Source organism: Trichomonas vaginalis, chromosome III, assembly GCF_026262505.1.
Source record: "Trichomonas vaginalis G3 chromosome III, whole genome shotgun sequence".
Lineage (NCBI taxonomy): Eukaryota > Parabasalia > Trichomonadida > Trichomonadidae > Trichomonas > Trichomonas vaginalis.
Genome location: NC_067205.1, coordinates 26,871,787 through 26,888,297, shown reverse-complemented (window position 1 = coordinate 26,888,297; position 16,511 = coordinate 26,871,787). Strand labels below are relative to the sequence as shown.

The 16,511-nt window shown below is 30.8% G+C and overlaps 6 protein-coding genes across 6 annotated transcripts, besides 2 other annotated features; 1 reads left to right on the top strand and 5 right to left on the bottom strand.

Moving 5' to 3' along the window:
* Window positions 1–476: part of a mobile genetic element that runs on past the window's edge.
* A 2,933-nt stretch (window positions 477–3,409) lies between these two features.
* On the bottom strand, window positions 3,410–6,706 carry TVAGG3_0771160 (uncharacterized protein; the record flags this gene model as incomplete). Its single annotated transcript, XM_001584040.1, has 1 exon — window positions 3,604–6,615. One exon carries the CDS (start codon window positions 6,613–6,615, stop codon window positions 3,604–3,606), a length of 3,012 nt encoding a protein of 1,003 aa, XP_001584090.1.
* A 268-nt stretch (window positions 6,707–6,974) lies between these two features.
* TVAGG3_0771150 (uncharacterized protein) lies at window positions 6,975–7,869 on the bottom strand (the record flags this gene model as incomplete). The annotated part of the gene is made up of 1 exon (XM_001584041.2): window positions 7,372–7,869. One exon carries the CDS (start codon window positions 7,867–7,869, stop codon window positions 7,372–7,374), a length of 498 nt encoding a protein of 165 aa, XP_001584091.1.
* Window positions 7,870–7,904: 35 nt separating this feature from the next.
* Window positions 7,905–8,826: a mobile genetic element.
* Window positions 8,827–8,856: 30 nt separating this feature from the next.
* On the bottom strand, window positions 8,857–9,330 carry TVAGG3_0771130 (uncharacterized protein; the record flags this gene model as incomplete). The annotated part of the gene is made up of 1 exon (XM_001584042.1): window positions 8,857–9,330. One exon carries the CDS (start codon window positions 9,328–9,330, stop codon window positions 8,857–8,859), a length of 474 nt encoding a protein of 157 aa, XP_001584092.1.
* Window positions 9,331–11,695: 2,365 nt separating this feature from the next.
* TVAGG3_0771120 (RNA polymerase II transcription regulator recruiting protein) lies at window positions 11,696–12,304 on the top strand (the record flags this gene model as incomplete). Its single annotated transcript, XM_001584043.1, has 1 exon — window positions 11,713–12,198. One exon carries the CDS (start codon window positions 11,713–11,715, stop codon window positions 12,196–12,198), a length of 486 nt encoding a protein of 161 aa, XP_001584093.1.
* Window positions 12,305–12,591: 287 nt separating this feature from the next.
* On the bottom strand, window positions 12,592–14,729 carry TVAGG3_0771110 (secretion of lysosomal enzymes; the record flags this gene model as incomplete). Its single annotated transcript, XM_001584044.1, has 1 exon — window positions 13,062–14,537. One exon carries the CDS (start codon window positions 14,535–14,537, stop codon window positions 13,062–13,064), a length of 1,476 nt encoding a protein of 491 aa, XP_001584094.1.
* Window positions 14,730–14,922: 193 nt separating this feature from the next.
* Window positions 14,923–16,496, bottom strand: TVAGG3_0771100 (uncharacterized protein; the record flags this gene model as incomplete). Its single annotated transcript, XM_001584045.2, has 1 exon — window positions 14,923–16,434. One exon carries the CDS (start codon window positions 16,432–16,434, stop codon window positions 14,923–14,925), a length of 1,512 nt encoding a protein of 503 aa, XP_001584095.1.
* Window positions 16,497–16,511: the final 15 nt, after the last annotated feature.

The following is a 16,511-nucleotide window of genomic DNA, read 5'->3' as shown; positions in this document are numbered from 1 at the left end:
ACTGTCCATTTGAGTTTTCTTAAATATTCATCCATTCTCGGTTCATTGTCTGCAAAGTAAGTTTTTATGACATTTTGCAAACTTTCGTTTGCAAGGTCATGTACAATAGGTTCTCTTCCTTCTCTCTCCCTAACTTTCTTTCTAAACTCTTCACCAAATATACCATCTCTATGGTTCTGTGTAGTTCTTTGAGATAAATGTTCTAGAACGTCAGGTGTTATATTTCCATCAGCCATGTTCATTTCATACTGGTTCAAAATATCTGCATCTTTCAATACTTTCAATGGCATTAAAGCCGCGCTGAAAATACCAGCTATATCTGGTTCACCATTCACTTCCATTGCGTCTACAACTTCTTGGAATTGAGGTTGTAAGTTTATGAACCACCTATCCGGATTAGCTTTATGACCCCATCTCATTGTAGTTCCATAGTCTGCAGAAACAAAAGTAGGTTTGTTTCCATATTGGTTAGGTTCTGAATGAACTTTAAACAATGTTTCATTTCTATATGTTTTGGTGAAATTTAACCTTTTATTTTCACCGAGTTCAGCCAAAGATTGAACGTTATATGGTCGTAAGTAAAAAGGATTGTTGTATTTGCGTACACTTTCTTTCAGTTCTTCCATTCTATGCTGAATATTTTCATCTGATGTTGGAGTCTTTTGTATGTCGGCGAACATTTTTCGATATATTCTTACTATGTCAGCGAATTTTTCTTAGACTCTTGGAAAGATTCCATATTCTCCGCATACTCTTGTTGAGGGTCAAGATTTTTCGGCTGTTCCAAATCTTCATCTAGTTCTGTGAAGTTAGTTTCCAAAGGAGGGACTTGTTTGTTTCCTTCAGGCTCTTCTAGCTGTTGTTGCTGAACTATTTCTTCCATGTCTGGTTGTATCTGAACTTCTTCCTGTGAGTTTCTTGTACCTCATCTGCTGGCATTTCATATATTCCGAGACCGTTTTTAACAAGTTCCCTATTTAAGTCATCCGCATTCATAACCCTTTCTTCTTTCGTTCCGTCTCTATTTTTTACGCGTTTCATGAAGATAGTTGAATTATCATTTATCTCTGACACCAAATATCTCGGAGTAAATTCAGTCATGTCATTTGGATGATATGCTATTAAATCATATCCCTTAGCGAGCTTGTATTTTCCAGGTTTGAAATTATATCCCATTTGGTGCTGAACCATAAAGCTAAATAGGTTCGGGTCAGTATTTCCCTTCTTGAACTTTCTAATAGCTTCTTTATATCTGTCACTAAAGTCAAGAGTATCTGGGTAACCATAATTTTCCTTAAGCATTTTTAAGAATTCTTGGTTTCCTTGTTCTCTACTTCTTTTATGTCCTTGCTCTGTTTGTGGTTTGTTGCTGTGCAGTGTTTTGAACTGTTGGTTGTGGTGCAGTGTTTTGAACTGTTGGTTGTGGTGCAGTGTTTTGAACTGTTGGTTGTGGTGCAGTGTTTTGAACTGTTGGTTGTTGTGTTGGTTTTGGTGCATGCCTGTGTCTGTGTCCATGTGACGATGTAAATGTTTAGGTAGTCCTGGTGCAGGTGCTTTCTCTTGGAGGGTTTGGTGGTATATAAGTTCCACTAGCTAGTATATAAGTTCCACCAGCTGGTATATAAGTTCCACCAGCTGGCACATATGTTCCATCTGCAGCATAATGTCCTACCTGACTTTTCGTTTTTAAGAAAGCATTTACTAGGTCTGTTTTGGTCTGTTGTAACTCTTTTTCTTGACTTTCCACAACAGTTGCTCTAACGGCGTCATAGGCACTTTGAACTGCCTGTCTCGTTGCTGCATCTGTTATTTTCGTCATATTTTGTGCTACTTCTCTTAACTCTTTGTCGAAACCTTCAGACTTCAGTTTCTTTCAAGATGAGAAGTCGTTCACTAGTTTCACCTTACTATGAAGAGCTTCGAAGGCGTTCTTAAAGTCAGCATTCATTAAAGCTTCATTTGAACTGTCTTCATCCGCTTGTATTTTTGTCCTTATTGACCCTATAAGTTGGGCTGCTTTAGCGTTGGCTTGGGCATCTAACCAGTCATTATTAGCTTTTATATATTCTGCGCTTTTCATTGCCTTTTGCATGGCTGCGTCGTTATTTTTACTTTCTTGTGCTAAGTTTTCATACTGTACGGTTTGGTTTTGCAACTGTAAAAGTTTTTCTGCCTTTACATTTGCTTCAACTTCTTTTTTATACTCATCGCTATCCATATATGTCTTCAGGGCTTTTTGTTTTATTTCTTCATCTTTCAGTACTTTATATTGAGTAGTATGGTTTTTCAAATTTATAACATCTTGTTCCATTTTTGCTACTTCTGCTGGTTTTTCTGACACTTTTTTCGCAATTTCCTCTGTACTTAGTTCTTTCAGTTGTTTCTTCTTTCTTCTTTCTCTACGTTTAACTCATTGAGTTTCTTTGTGTGTCTGTCATATTCTAGTTTCTTTTCGTTTTCACTTATTTGTTTCTGTATGTCTATGTTTGACTTTTTGACATCTGTTATTTGATTTTTGAGTGAACTCAAATTCATTTGACTTTGAGGGTTATAAGCTGTTCCGTCTGCAGCTCCACCATAGCCTGCCATTTCGCTAAAAGTGCCGCTCTTAAACCTCCACTCTGTGCACCAATAACTCGGTTAAAAAGCATAGGGTTGCTTGACATTTGTTGCAACATAGTGGGGTCATTCATCATTTGTTGTTGCAACTGTTGTTGTGGTGTCAGTTTTACTATTGGATGTTTCAATGCTCTCTTCCTCTTACGTATATTCTTACGTAGCTTACGTGGCATTTTAAGTGAAGTAAAAAACGGTTTTTGACAGATGTTTATATGACACTTTTTGTTCAGCACAAAAAAACTACTCGGTCAAAGTGTTGTCAGTTTTGTAAAATAACCGTCCTATCTTGTTTTAAAATGGAGAAAAGGCTTCTCAAAGTATACTTCCTTGGAACGCCCGTAACTTTTCCTGTAGCGACGATAGACCCTTACTTGTCCGGACAAAGTTATACTAAACATCTTCAGGGCTAGAGGGCACGAAGTGCCTGGAGGCCCCACTACCTTTTTTTTTTTTTTTTTTTTTAAATTCGATTCCAATAATTTTGAAGATCAAAAAAATCAAAAATTTTGAGCCGAATTTTTCAAAAATTGAAAGGAAAAGACAATCAATATAAAATTAGATTTATCATTAAAGGAATTAAGATAGTTGCATGTAAGCATGGAATATGTGTAGCTATAGATTTTATTAGATTTGTATTCGTATTATTAATGACCGTAGATATATTGTCTTTGTTAAAAATTTATCCGAAATCTCTCATCCGAAAAGAAAATGAATAAAAAAGGTTAAGTCACTTTTGAATCCAAAACTTATTTCAAAACTTGAGCATACCTTATTGCTTTTAATTGAGGCTCGCAGTTCGTCACAAATAAAAACCGTAAATGTGATTAAACTCATTTTCCTTCATAAAGTCTCTTACATAGTTTAAGTAGGAAAATGTGTTGAACATTTTGCTAAAATGGGATTGTTAATTGATATCAATTGATATAATATAAGATTTACATAAATTATAAAAGAAAAAACAATAAACAAAATATTAAAACAAAATTAGTTGTCAGAGTTCAGTTGTTGGAGATAAGGGTTTGTTGAAGGAGATAGTGCTTCTAAGTAAGGAGAAAGATTGCCTTTCTTACGTGAAACTCTGCTGTTTGTCTCAACAACTTCGGCATTATCTCCAAGATCTCGTAAATGAAGATGTTCATCACTGTGAGAAGAATCATCGAATTGATCATCGTCGATGCCTGGATGATTAGGTGTGAATGATGGGAAATCGTTGACAATAGGACTTGTTGATTCTTCACGAAAAGCACGACAGCATTTGTAGTTGCTGTTGCACATGAAACTGACAAAACCAAAGAAGATCATCAAAAGGATGATACTCAAGAAAACAAAATAAAGGATTCGTCGAACTGCTTCGAGTGTTTCAAAGTCATTGTAAAGTTGTGAGTTGTTGAAAATAATTGATTGATGTGTCAGTTTGAATGTTGTTGACAAGTTCATAGACAAATTCAAAAATGTGGAGACACTGTGGTTCATAACAATATATGTGTTCGCATCTGAGTAACTGATGACGATCAAAAAGATAGAACGACCTTCAATTTTAACTTGTGTTGTCTTTGTGATGACATTTGTATTCGATTTGTCTTCTGGAATGAATGCGTATGCGAGATCTCGTGTACCGAGTTTTGATGCAATGAAATATTCTGTTTTGACTGGTGTCATGAAGAGATAACAATAATTCGTGTTTTGTTCAAATGTAAAATTTCGTGGAAGATCAGTGAATGGACGAGTAATGAGGAAATATGAATCTGGGATGTTAGAAATACCGATGTAATTGCATGAAAAAAGATTAGAAACTAAATTAACAATAGAATAACAAATGAAATAATTATTGCTAGAAATAACTGCGGTGCCACCAATAGGAAGGAATGAACCATAGTTGTATGTATATGATGAAACATTACCAACAAAATATCCTTTTGAATCATAAATTTGACCTTCAAAGTCAACATTATGAATTGCAATGATAGAATATGAATTCATCATTGTGATGTATGCTGTTGATCCATATGTATAAAGGAATGTGTCTGCGTTATGATGTGAAACATATATTTTATCTTCTTTGATTGTTTCATTAGATAAAATCTCACGGAATCTATTATCTGATTGATACAACTTTGAATAATTTATTAATTGATATGATGGATTTTCTGAAATGTGGATTTTGATAGATTTTGATTCTGAATTCTTCATCGAAATAAAGTTCAAAACAAAGAATTTCGCATTGAATTTGATATTAAATGAATTAGTATATGAAGGAAGAACTCCAATGAATGAATTCTTTGATCGATAAAATTCAATTTTGTCTCCTTTGTTGTCGAGAATTGCATCAACACTTACGTTGTATCTTTGTGGTGATGAAAAGACAAAAATAATGTTATCAAGTTCATTTATCATCAAATTTCGTGTTGAATTATAAAAGGGAGAACAAATCTTGAAGTCTTCTGGTTTCGTCGTGAAATAAATCTTTCGATATCCACTGCTTGGAAATGCTGTAACATAAATATTAAATTTATTAAATGTTTTAACAATGACTTTACCTGTTTTTGAGCCAAAATCAAACAAATTGGTGAAAGGAATGCTGTTATTATCAATCAATGCTGTTTTTTCTGTGTTTTGACTATCATGGATGTAAATTGAAACTGATTTCAAAATATTAAGAACTAATGTTTGGTTTATAAGCAATTCTAGTGATCTGTGCGTATATGTATCAATGTTGATTGTCAATGGAATGTGTGGATCGCGTAAATCTCTTTGTTTAAGAAAAATAGAATTTTCAAAATCTGGAAAACGGCAGAAGAAAGGAGATAAATCAGAACAGTTGCTTGTAATAGTAATATTGTGTTCATAATCAACGTCATTTCGATAAACAGCAAGAATCGACTTGAAATTTACATTTTTAAGAAAAATTTGAGTTCTTTTTTCTCCTGGTGAATATATATCGTATAAAATAAAACCTTGTTCGTATATTGTTGAGTTAGAACTGTAACAAAGCATCAAACAATACTCATGTGATGATTTTGAAATATTTAATGCTTCATTTGTAATATCTGAGTATAAAAAGGTACTTTCGCAGTCAATGTCCTTAGTAACAAATGCTGTGAATGAAATTGTAGTGTTTAAAGCGTTCGAAAACAAAATATTTCCGCCATTTGCACCGAATCGGAATATTTTGTTATCGTTAGATATGTTTTTCAATATCTGATCGTTTGTAGAGATTTCTATTGTTTGATTGGTGTTTCTGAATAAAATTGTTGTCTTTTCAGGGCAATTCACAATTAATTGTGAAAATATCGTCATACGGAGGTTCAAATCGTATACTTCGTCTGTCAATTTAATGCATGCTTGCCCATTTCGAACTAATAATGAAGTTCCAAACTTGAATTCTGTGTTAAAAGGTTTGATATCATGATTTTGGTATGGCGTTTTAGGTGTAATTCTGAGAATAGAATCACTTGTCATTGAATAAACAATGATAACTGTTAATCTTGAATACTCAGATTTAGAAAAATTGGAAGAAACGTTATAAATTTTGTAGGAATCGATGTTTGGGTTGCAAAATAAGAAGCATGTCGTAATATTATTGAGTATCTGATAACTTGCATCGTTATAGACTGATCCTGAAACGTTGAATTGATCAGAACTCAATGTTGAAATAACAAGTTGTGATGCTTTCTTTATTTGGTTGTTAGAATCGGGGATAACGATGGTATAATGAAGGAAGTCGAAATTGCCTTTTTTATGAACGAGTAATCTACCTGTTTTTGACTGTGTATTGAGTAGTGAATCTGATCGTGGAGTTATACTGCATATAAATATCTGTGTGTTGTCATAGAAATCTGCTTGATAATTGGCAGAATTGTGAATTAAAAGAGTCGTATATTTAGATTTTAAAGGTATCTCAACGTCATCGGTATCCCTCATATCAACAGTATAAGTTCCTGATTCATTATAATCGGAGATCTTAACGATTGATACTAAAAAAGATAAAGCAAGCATAAATTTAAAACAATTTCAATGAATTTTATTTTTTGGAAAAGGAAGTCGGGTAATAGATGAGATTTATGGGTCTCAATATTTTTTCAGTTTCTGAATGCCTTTGAATTTTTATGAGAATTGAGAGGTTAATTTATTTGACGGTAATAATTTCATCGAATATTAATAAGTTATATTCAATGATTATTTCATGAATTTTTTGAAATAAAATTGAATCCACGTTTCGTATGTATTAACGAATTGATCTGTATGAATGCTAATAATATCTAAAATCTGTAAAAAAAGGAAAAATGATCGCTTTTCATCCAAAATTTCGATTACTTGTAAAGCAGATATGCGATGAAAATAACATGAACTGGTGTGATAGATGGTATTAAAACGAAATAGATTTACTTATCAACAATAAAACAGAGAAATAAAACAGAAAAACTAAAAAAATTAGTTAGTAAAGCCGAAAAATTCCATTCTAGACAAAACAAGGTCATCATCTCCATAAGTATTTTTCTCGATTTGCCTGATTCTGATAGCCTTTGTATAGTATTCATTCTTAGGAACTGGAAAATAAATCGGAGATTTATTTAATGGTTTTCCTTTAATTGTATCGATCACAACCCATTTCTTATTGACCATTACTTCGACTACCCATGATTGCATCTGATTGTAATCAATATCGCACCTTCCTTGAAGAGTATATCCAGTTAATTTCACGTGCATCGATTTGAAGTCGATTCTGACCCATGAGTTCGGTTCATTATGTGTCTAGAAGTTTGTGTTGTTGTCTTTCTTAAGGAGAAGTGATATAAATCCTGTATTTTTGGATGATGAACTCAAAGAAACTTTTCCTTTCATTGTAGACATTGAAGCAAAGATTCCTGATAACAAGTCATGTCCGACTTGATATTCTTTTTCGGGAGAACTCTTTTTACGTGAAGATCTTGGTGTTTGTGTCGGTTCTTCTGTAATTGGAGTTTCAACGGTCAGATCTTCATGAGGAAGAATCGCTGGTACTGAAATTTTATGGCTTTTTGGACTGGAAATTGAATGTTTTGATTCTTTTGGTTCTTTTGTAAAACGAGCACAAATATTCTTCCAAATTGGCTCGCTCGGGTTCTGTAAGCTGCAAAATTCCATAAATTTCTTCATCTCTGAATCGCCAAGTTCTTTAAATTTAATAAATTCAAATAATGGGAAATAATTTTTGCCCTTTTCATGAACAATATTGTAGATTATGTTGAATAACTTGTTCTCGTTGCGCATTTGAAGGTTGGGATGAGATAAAATTTTAGATATGAAAAGGTAACTAAACTCCTTTCGCCGATCCGATTTGCTCCATATTTAAAATATAGCTTGCATATGTAGAAGAAAAGCTAATTTTGAAGTACGCCCGAAATCCACCAACAGGATTTCGAGCTACTAAAAAGGTACTTTTAAATGTGATTTTTTTTATAAAAAATTAAATTTATTTTTAGATCAGACTAAAAACTAATTTTATGGAAAATCTATATCGACAAATTTATTACTTATTGGGTATATAGATTTTTTGATTATGGCGATTATGTCTGATATGCTTCCAATAAGCCAAAACACATTTCATACTGATTTCTATAAAAGGTATCTTTATTATAGAAGTGTAAGCTATATCTGTTTGTTTTTTTATTATAACAAATTCAAAATTCTCTTATAAGGACTAGATGAAATCTGTATTATTAAATCATTAGCTAAATGAAGGTTCAAATAGAAAGTAAATATCAATTTATATGATACTGAAACCAAATAGTTCTTTTAATAAAAGATAACACGCTGAAAATTATTGAGTATTTGCAAATCTCAAAAATCTATTGGTGAATTTGGCTCAACTCTTAAAATTATAACATCCATATCAAATCATAAAAGCAGACAAAAATTAAAGCCAAACCTATCGGCCAATTTTTTTTGATATTTTGATTTTTGAGGTATACTTTTAAAAGTGGATTTAAAGCACTTATGAAAAAACATTAACTTCTGTCGTTATGATTATTGATTTAGACAATAATGATTTTAATCTTTGATTATCAAAACACTAAAGTCATCTTTTTAACATTTGCTTGGTAGCATTAACTCAAGTCTAAAGTACTATTTTATGTGGCACTCTTAGAATTTTTGTATTCATTGTACACGCTGAAATAGTACCATTAAAGTTATGGCGGACTTTCAAAAAATAGTTTGGTCACCTTTAGATATGATGAAATAATCAAGGGACTGCAATTATTTTTCATCAAAATCGAAAAAGTTTAATGAAATAAAAGAAACATCGTTGTCAATGTTCATGTTGGCTTTTTCTTTTGACTTAATTGAACGGATTGCATTTTCAAGAGTGACTTGAGACTTAAAAACAAGATCATGCAACTTTTTGTTGCATATTTCAAGTAATTCTTGGTTTTCTAGCTCCTTTGCGTAACTTTTGATTGTATCAATATTCTTCTCAGTGATATAAATCTGATTTCCTGAAGCAAGCTTTATTATATCACTAAACACTTTGTTGTTATCTGGAGTTTTCAATGAAAGGGATGAAATTGTTGCGTTTTCTTTGAGGATTTTAAAAACTCGTGGTGAAAGAAAAACTGCAAGAGCACGTGGCATCATATACTTATTTCCACTAGCTACGAATGTGAAGAATTCCATTGATGATAGCCGATCGACATATGAAAGACCAGCAGATGAGAGCTGAAAAGGAATCATTTCAAAAATATGTTGTAAATTCAGAGAGAAAAAAATCGGATTTTTAAATTTTACAATTAAAAATATAATTATTTATGGAAGAAAACTTTCACGGTTAATTTTCTATCGGCTCTCAGAATTTACTGCGTGGTTACGATAATGTCTTTCATATGTTAGCCTTATTGATGTAGTTGAATTTTAAACAAAATCGTTAATTTATTAATAAATTCAGAGAGATTCATGAATAAAAAATTCTGGAAACGTTTTTATTTGACAATCTCATATGCTGAGATATCGTTTCAGGATAATGTCGATATCTTCAACAGCGATGATATAAGCTTTTTGATCTAGTTTGAAGGCCAAATTAGAAGCTTTTTCGCTTAAAATAGTGGACATTCCTTTGCCATTAAGTTTGCATAATTTCATTTACTATTATAATATGCATAAGAACAATGTAATGACTTATTCTGTGTTGGCGTAAGCTTTAAAACGAAATGAAAATCTTTCATTGATTGAAAAGCATTGTATTTTGTCCTAAATGACAGGAATATGCATTTCAAAAACTTTAATATAAAATTATATTTCAATATTGCTTCCATTGAAGAATAAAAATCGTTCGATTTAATATCAATTTTTGAGGCTGAAATATTATGGTTCTACATAATTTTCTATAACAATTAAGTAGATCCCAATAAAATGCTGAATAATGAAGATTTTTATTAACAATGATTCAATTATGTGTTTGAAACGATATTTTGAGGGATAAAATATCATGCCATGTATTTGTTTTGCTATTAAATGCAATTTTTCCAGTTTCCAGATATTCTTTAACGAGAAAGTTTTTGAAAAAAATTTGTTTGTTATCTTAGATTAAAAATAATTGATATTAAAAATGAACTTAAAATATATTTTGAATATGATTTCAAAAAATGAAAAGAGTCAAAAATTATCACAATGTTTGAAAGCGAATTCAATATTGTTTTAAAGATTTATGTTTGGAATTGATATCAGAATTTATATCAATAGGAAATATTGAAAATTAAGAAATTCAATTGCTATCAAATTGCTAAATCTAACTTTAACAATTTTCAATACTGACAAAAAATAAGTGTGAAAATTATCAGATCATATATTTGCACAGCATTTAACATTTAAGACTAGGAAATATGATGTTGGAAAGGTAAGATGTTACCTAAAATAACAATTAAAACAAACAAGAAGCCAAAAATGATATTTTTGAATCAGCATAAAATAGAGAATTTACAAATATTACTTTTATCAAAGATTGAAGCATCATCCTATAATACCATGATTTAGGTAGAATTTTTTATTTTGTGAATATATTTGGTGAGGTTTAATATACATAATTGAAATTTAAACATTCCATAATGATTAAATCTAAAGAATTTGTAATGATTTTTCATGAATTTCAAAATCCAAATTAACAAATAAGCAAATATATTTAGGAGCGAAATATAGCTAACTAAAAATAAATATAAAAGTAACTATTTCTATTTAATTTATAGAATATATGTTAATTTAGATAAAATCGATAATTTTAATTATCAAGGATAGCGGTAAAATAATGTAATATTATATTATTTTATAAGGAAGATAATTGTGTTATATGCATGAATAGTTAAAAAGAATCGTTTTACGTTGATTATTTCTGAGCGGTAAGGATTTTAACGGAAAATTAGGGTCAATATCAAATAAGAAAACCAAATATCAAGTTGTCTACAATCTTTATTGTTAAGAAAATTTTGAAAAGATTAACAAATAACATTACTATTTATATTTGATTAAGAAATGTATATCAATTTTATATTATAATGGTTCAAAGACGAAACAAAAGTCATTTATCAAATATTTGATAATGATTGGCAAAAGAAATTTGACATGGTATTCAAAAATATTTTAGCAATAATAAAGTTTGGTGTATTATCAAGTAAGAAGCAAAATTAACTTGGATTGGCTTTTAAAATTGAGATTAGCCGTAAACTTCATATAATCATTATAACATGTCAATTTTTCAAATTCAATTTAATTATTTAACAATTTCTATTTATTTATGGTACTGATTAGGATTTATAGTATCAAAACTTTCAATTTAGATTTCAATTAATTTCAATACTTTTGGATTTTATCAATAAACATTGCTTATAATTACACAATTAGTTGAATCATATAATTTAGTTATTTACCCTCTCAATTTTTGATAGGAAAGTAAATGTCCGGACATTTATCTTTTGAGAGGAGTTTTTTACATCTACAAATAATAGCTGCTGATATTATTTTAAATATTATTATTTATATTTCTTATTAAAGTTTATATAATTGAAATTGCCATTAAAAAAATTCTTTGAATTGAGAGTAATTACTGTCTATTCACATTATAAATAGATGAGCAACGTTAGAAAGATCAAGTTCACACCAGAAGAAGATGAAAAGCTTAAGAAGTTAATTAAGCAACTCGGCACCAGAGACTGGGAAGTAATTTCCATTGAAATGAAGACAAGAACAAGTCGTCAGTGTCGTGATCGTTGGAATAACTATTTATGTCCAAATCTTAGTAATGACCCATTCACAGAAGATGAGGATCAGCTGCTGTTACAGCTGTTTGAAAAATATGGACCGAAGTGGAAAAAGATTGGCTCCTACTTCCCAAAGAGATCTACAAACAGACTTAGAGGCCATTTAGCTTCCTTACAGAAGAAGAAAGAACAGATCCCGCCGAAGAAACAAGAGGATAGCCAATTCCCATCTCCTTCCCCAGACCCGTTAGCACAATTTAAAGCTATGTTTTCATCGAATAATGATCCAAATCTTGCTGCCTTATTGCAGATGGATGTTGATCCTTTCGCTGATTTGTCTATTATCGAAATGTAATTAAACTTTTATCTATGGATTATACTATTAATTATATAACTATTTTTGAGGCCATTCATCGATAACATTCATTAATTCATATTTAAAGCATTACCAACGAATTGATAAGATTATTTCTTCATTCATTCCCAAATAAAATATAGTTATTTTAGAACATGATAAGGAGTATAATTAATCTTTTGAATCAGTTTATAAGGTGATTTATTTTTTGATAAATATTCAAATTGAATGCATCAGTATTCAACTTTCATTTTATTGAGAACATCACAAAACTAAAATGTTAAATTTGATAACAATTCAGTTAATATATGTTGTTCAAATAAAAAAGTAAGCTAAAATTTGAATTACTTCTCAAATTTTAAATTCTATTATTCAAAATTGAGGACGTAACGTCTCTTTCGAACAAACATATGTTTATTTATTGAAAAATATACTTGTACAGCATGCACTACATAACTAACTTTTAAATGTTGTTTCAAAAAATAAACTACATAAAATAAATTTATCGACTGTATATCTCTAATTAACATTAAATGTTTATTTCAAAGCATGAGAAATTCCTCTGAAAAGCCGAAAATAGCTTTTGAATAGAACCCCTTTTTCTTTTCCACAGTGAATTGAAAGCATGAAAAACGGGTTGTAAATAATTGAAATAGGAGGCAAACGATCACCTCATTCTTACATTCATCTATCTATCTCATGTACATTGTTTTTGTCACTATAATTGATTATTTTTTCAGAGACGATAAAAAAAACTTGATGGTCATTCAAAATATGGTTTGGCATTTGAAAATGCAAGGAGGTTTTCTAATTATTGATTGTATAATAGGTATTAAATCAATATACAGTAACAGTAATTAACATTAATCAAACTTGATATTGTTGTACATGCTGTGAACAAAGATATTGGATGATGTGAATCCTATTCCACCACATAATAATGAAATACAAATCGAAATAAAGATTGCAAATCCGAAATAGCAACAAGCTTGAAAGATACAGTTCACCGAAGTGTTGCAAATATAGTAAAAGATTGAATATATAAATGTAGCTATGCCTGCTGAGGCAGGATATATAAATGATTGCCATTGCCAATGATGGTTTTCTGATTGCAACAATAAATAGACAGAAATTATCGTTGAGCAACACGCGTTGATCGAAATAAGAGTAATGGATATTGCAAGTAGTTCGAATGGATAGAAGACATGTGGACCCCATAAAGATAATAAAATGTAATGAAACTCAATTGTGGAAGGTATTCCGCATACTATAAGCGGGAAAAATCCTAGCCATGGAGCTTTAAGGTACCATGGCTGTTTTGGTATCTTCCTTGGAACTAATTTAACTTCGCATTTATTATCCATAAACATTTTTCGTTTAACTGCGAGAGCACCTCCCAATGATGATAATGGCATGAAGAAAATTATCATTGCTATCAAAAAGATGATGATTTGCATGATCGAAGGTCCAAACGTGGTTTTATTAAGAATTGAAAGCAGCCAAACAGGTAAACATATGCATATTGCTGCTATTGGTACTATGGAAACAGAACCAATAGATATCCGGATCCATTTATGAATTCCAAACGCTTGTGCCGATGAAACTGAAAGTAATCCACATAATGGTGATGTAATAATGAAAAATGTAAGCAAAAATGGCATACTGGATTTTGTTTGCCACATAATTAAAGAATAAATTAAAACAAAAACAAAAATTTGAACGCCAGATCCGCATAGAATAGTTAAAAGTTGCATTTTAACTGCTGGTCGGAAAACGTCACCTCGAACTGCCTTCCATCCTCTGTCGTTTAATGATTCAAACTCAAATCCTTCAAAATTTTTCATTGAAACGAGTTCTTTTGTAGAAATCTTATTGCTAATGAGAGCAACCAGCAATATAAGTAGCATTGAAAGTATGGACGTATTAAAAAGTGAATATAAATGTACTGAAGTTTTTGTAATTTTTTCATTTCTGATTCTCTGAAGTCGCTTTTCATTAACTGTATGGAATGTAGCTGATAGTGTGAATGTAATTTCCTTATTTTCTATTAGATCAACAGGTTCGGAATCTGTTGCATTGATATCCGTAATTGTTCCGTTAATTGTATTGATAGAAAATGATATGTGTGAATAAATTTGAGCTTTGTCTGATGCTGTTGTTCCGATTCTGATCCAAGATGGAATTCTATCAATGGTAAACTCCATAACATAATTATGCTGAATGACATATTGTAGAGTTTTAATTGATTCTTTTGTAAGCGTATTTGTACAAATTGTTTTATTAGAAACATTTTTATTGAAATTAAGCACTACATCTGTGAACATTGGCTTAGAACCCATAAAAGAGTCTATCCAATTATGTGGTCCGTATATTGTTTGTTTTGGTTGACAAAATGATATCCGGGAAATATCAAAAGTCAATGAAGGATTATCATATGGATAAACTTTGTTGGCATATACTAAAATATTGTCGTTTTGCTTGTACAACTGTGAATTCTTATAAAATATGATAAATGAAATCATTGATTTTTGAAAGATTTTTTTTATATTGATGTCACATTTTTATTCAGAAAAATAAAGTCTAATTATATTTTAGTTGCATTGCATTATCCCTTAAATTTGTAAGAAAATTTCTCGATATCATATCCAAAAAAATTGATTTCAAAATTCAAAAAAAGTAAAAAAGGTGCAATTACATAAAAATAATCAAACAAACAATAATATTTTACAAAACAGTAACGCCAACAACGGTTTCTCTCTCTTCAAGATGCTTGAGAATTCTTTTGATATCTTCATCAGCGGATTGATTAGAAACAATTAATGATGAGAAGTCATTTACTTGTTCACTATCAATTTGATGAAGCATCTTTCTATAAAAGCCCAAAGTTCCTGAAATGTCAGCTAAATACAAAGAATTTCTTATGTTTGAGGCAGCATCATTCAAAATATCTGCTTGATTTGGAAGAGAATTCTTAAGTGCTGGTATGTAAATGGTCAATCTCTTTATAATGAAGTTAAGAGCCTCAAGCATTGGCGCGTTCATATCGAAGAACATTTGGGAGAATTGTTCAATTGTATTCGTTCTCATCATTTTAATGATAAGTGAATCTTTTGAAACGCAGTAATAAATAATAGAAGAATTGTCTATTGAGTCGGGTTCTTTGTGTCCAAGAGCTTCATATCGAGTCAAAAGTTGATGCCATTCATCTTTGACTTTGCCTGTATTTACATCTGGAAAAGCAATCAAGTTCAAAGTGAGGAAGTTCTTCAGAGTAACATGAGCTATATCTTGGTTTCCAGACAGTAAAAGGCCATTTTTAATGAAGGCTCCAATATGTTTTCTGGCTTTAATGAAATCTTGTACAAGAATGTCAAGGAATTCCCAATAATCTATTGGATAATCAGTGGAAGTGAATTCCTCGCATGGCTCCCAGAATGGAAATACTGCTTGATGAACGCTAATAGCATCACTTGGTAAAATTGTGATCATTGAATCTGATTCATTCAAAGATTCATTTGCAACAATAGTAGAAACATCTGGCTTTGCATATGCAATGGAAAATTCAAGCATTGTATGGAAAAATCTAAAGCAAGTAAAGTCATATTCATTTTCTAAAAACTTATTAAACATTTTGAAAATGTAATTCTTAGAATCAATAATATGAGCTGATTGAACGAGTATCGTAGTCATTTTTTGTGTTAAAAATGAAGTTTGATAAATCTTGGAAATATAGGAAGAAATAACATGGTCGAAAGATCTAAATGGAGATGAAGGATCTTCATTATTTAGTACTGTAATAAATATTGTGCAAATCTTAGGAAATAGCCAGTTGAAAGTTTTAAATTCTGTATTATCAGTTTGTTTTACAAATTCGCTTTGAATATCTTGATCTGAATCTATAATAAATGAAAATACAGTATGTCTTAATGGAACATAACGTTCATCAACAAGTTCTTCTGTTAATAATGATAAAGCTCTGTCAACGCTATCTACCCTAGTCAATTTCTTTGAGTCCCTTCTCTTCAATGGAACATTTGGAAGCTGGTTGTTTGAATTTGTTGGAGCTATATAGTTATCGGATGTTCCAACTCCAACATCATTGAAGGCAACTGCATTTGAAGAAGTTGGCATATCTAAATTAATTTTTGTGTTCTTTAAACGCTCATTTTCTTCTTTTAACATTTGATTTTGAAGCCTCATTTCTGTGATATAAGATTTCGCCTGTTCAACAACCATAACTTCATTGTTTAATTCGTTTTTATAATACTTTTTAGCAGCTTTTAGTCTGGTAATTTCATTCTGGCAGTCAATAA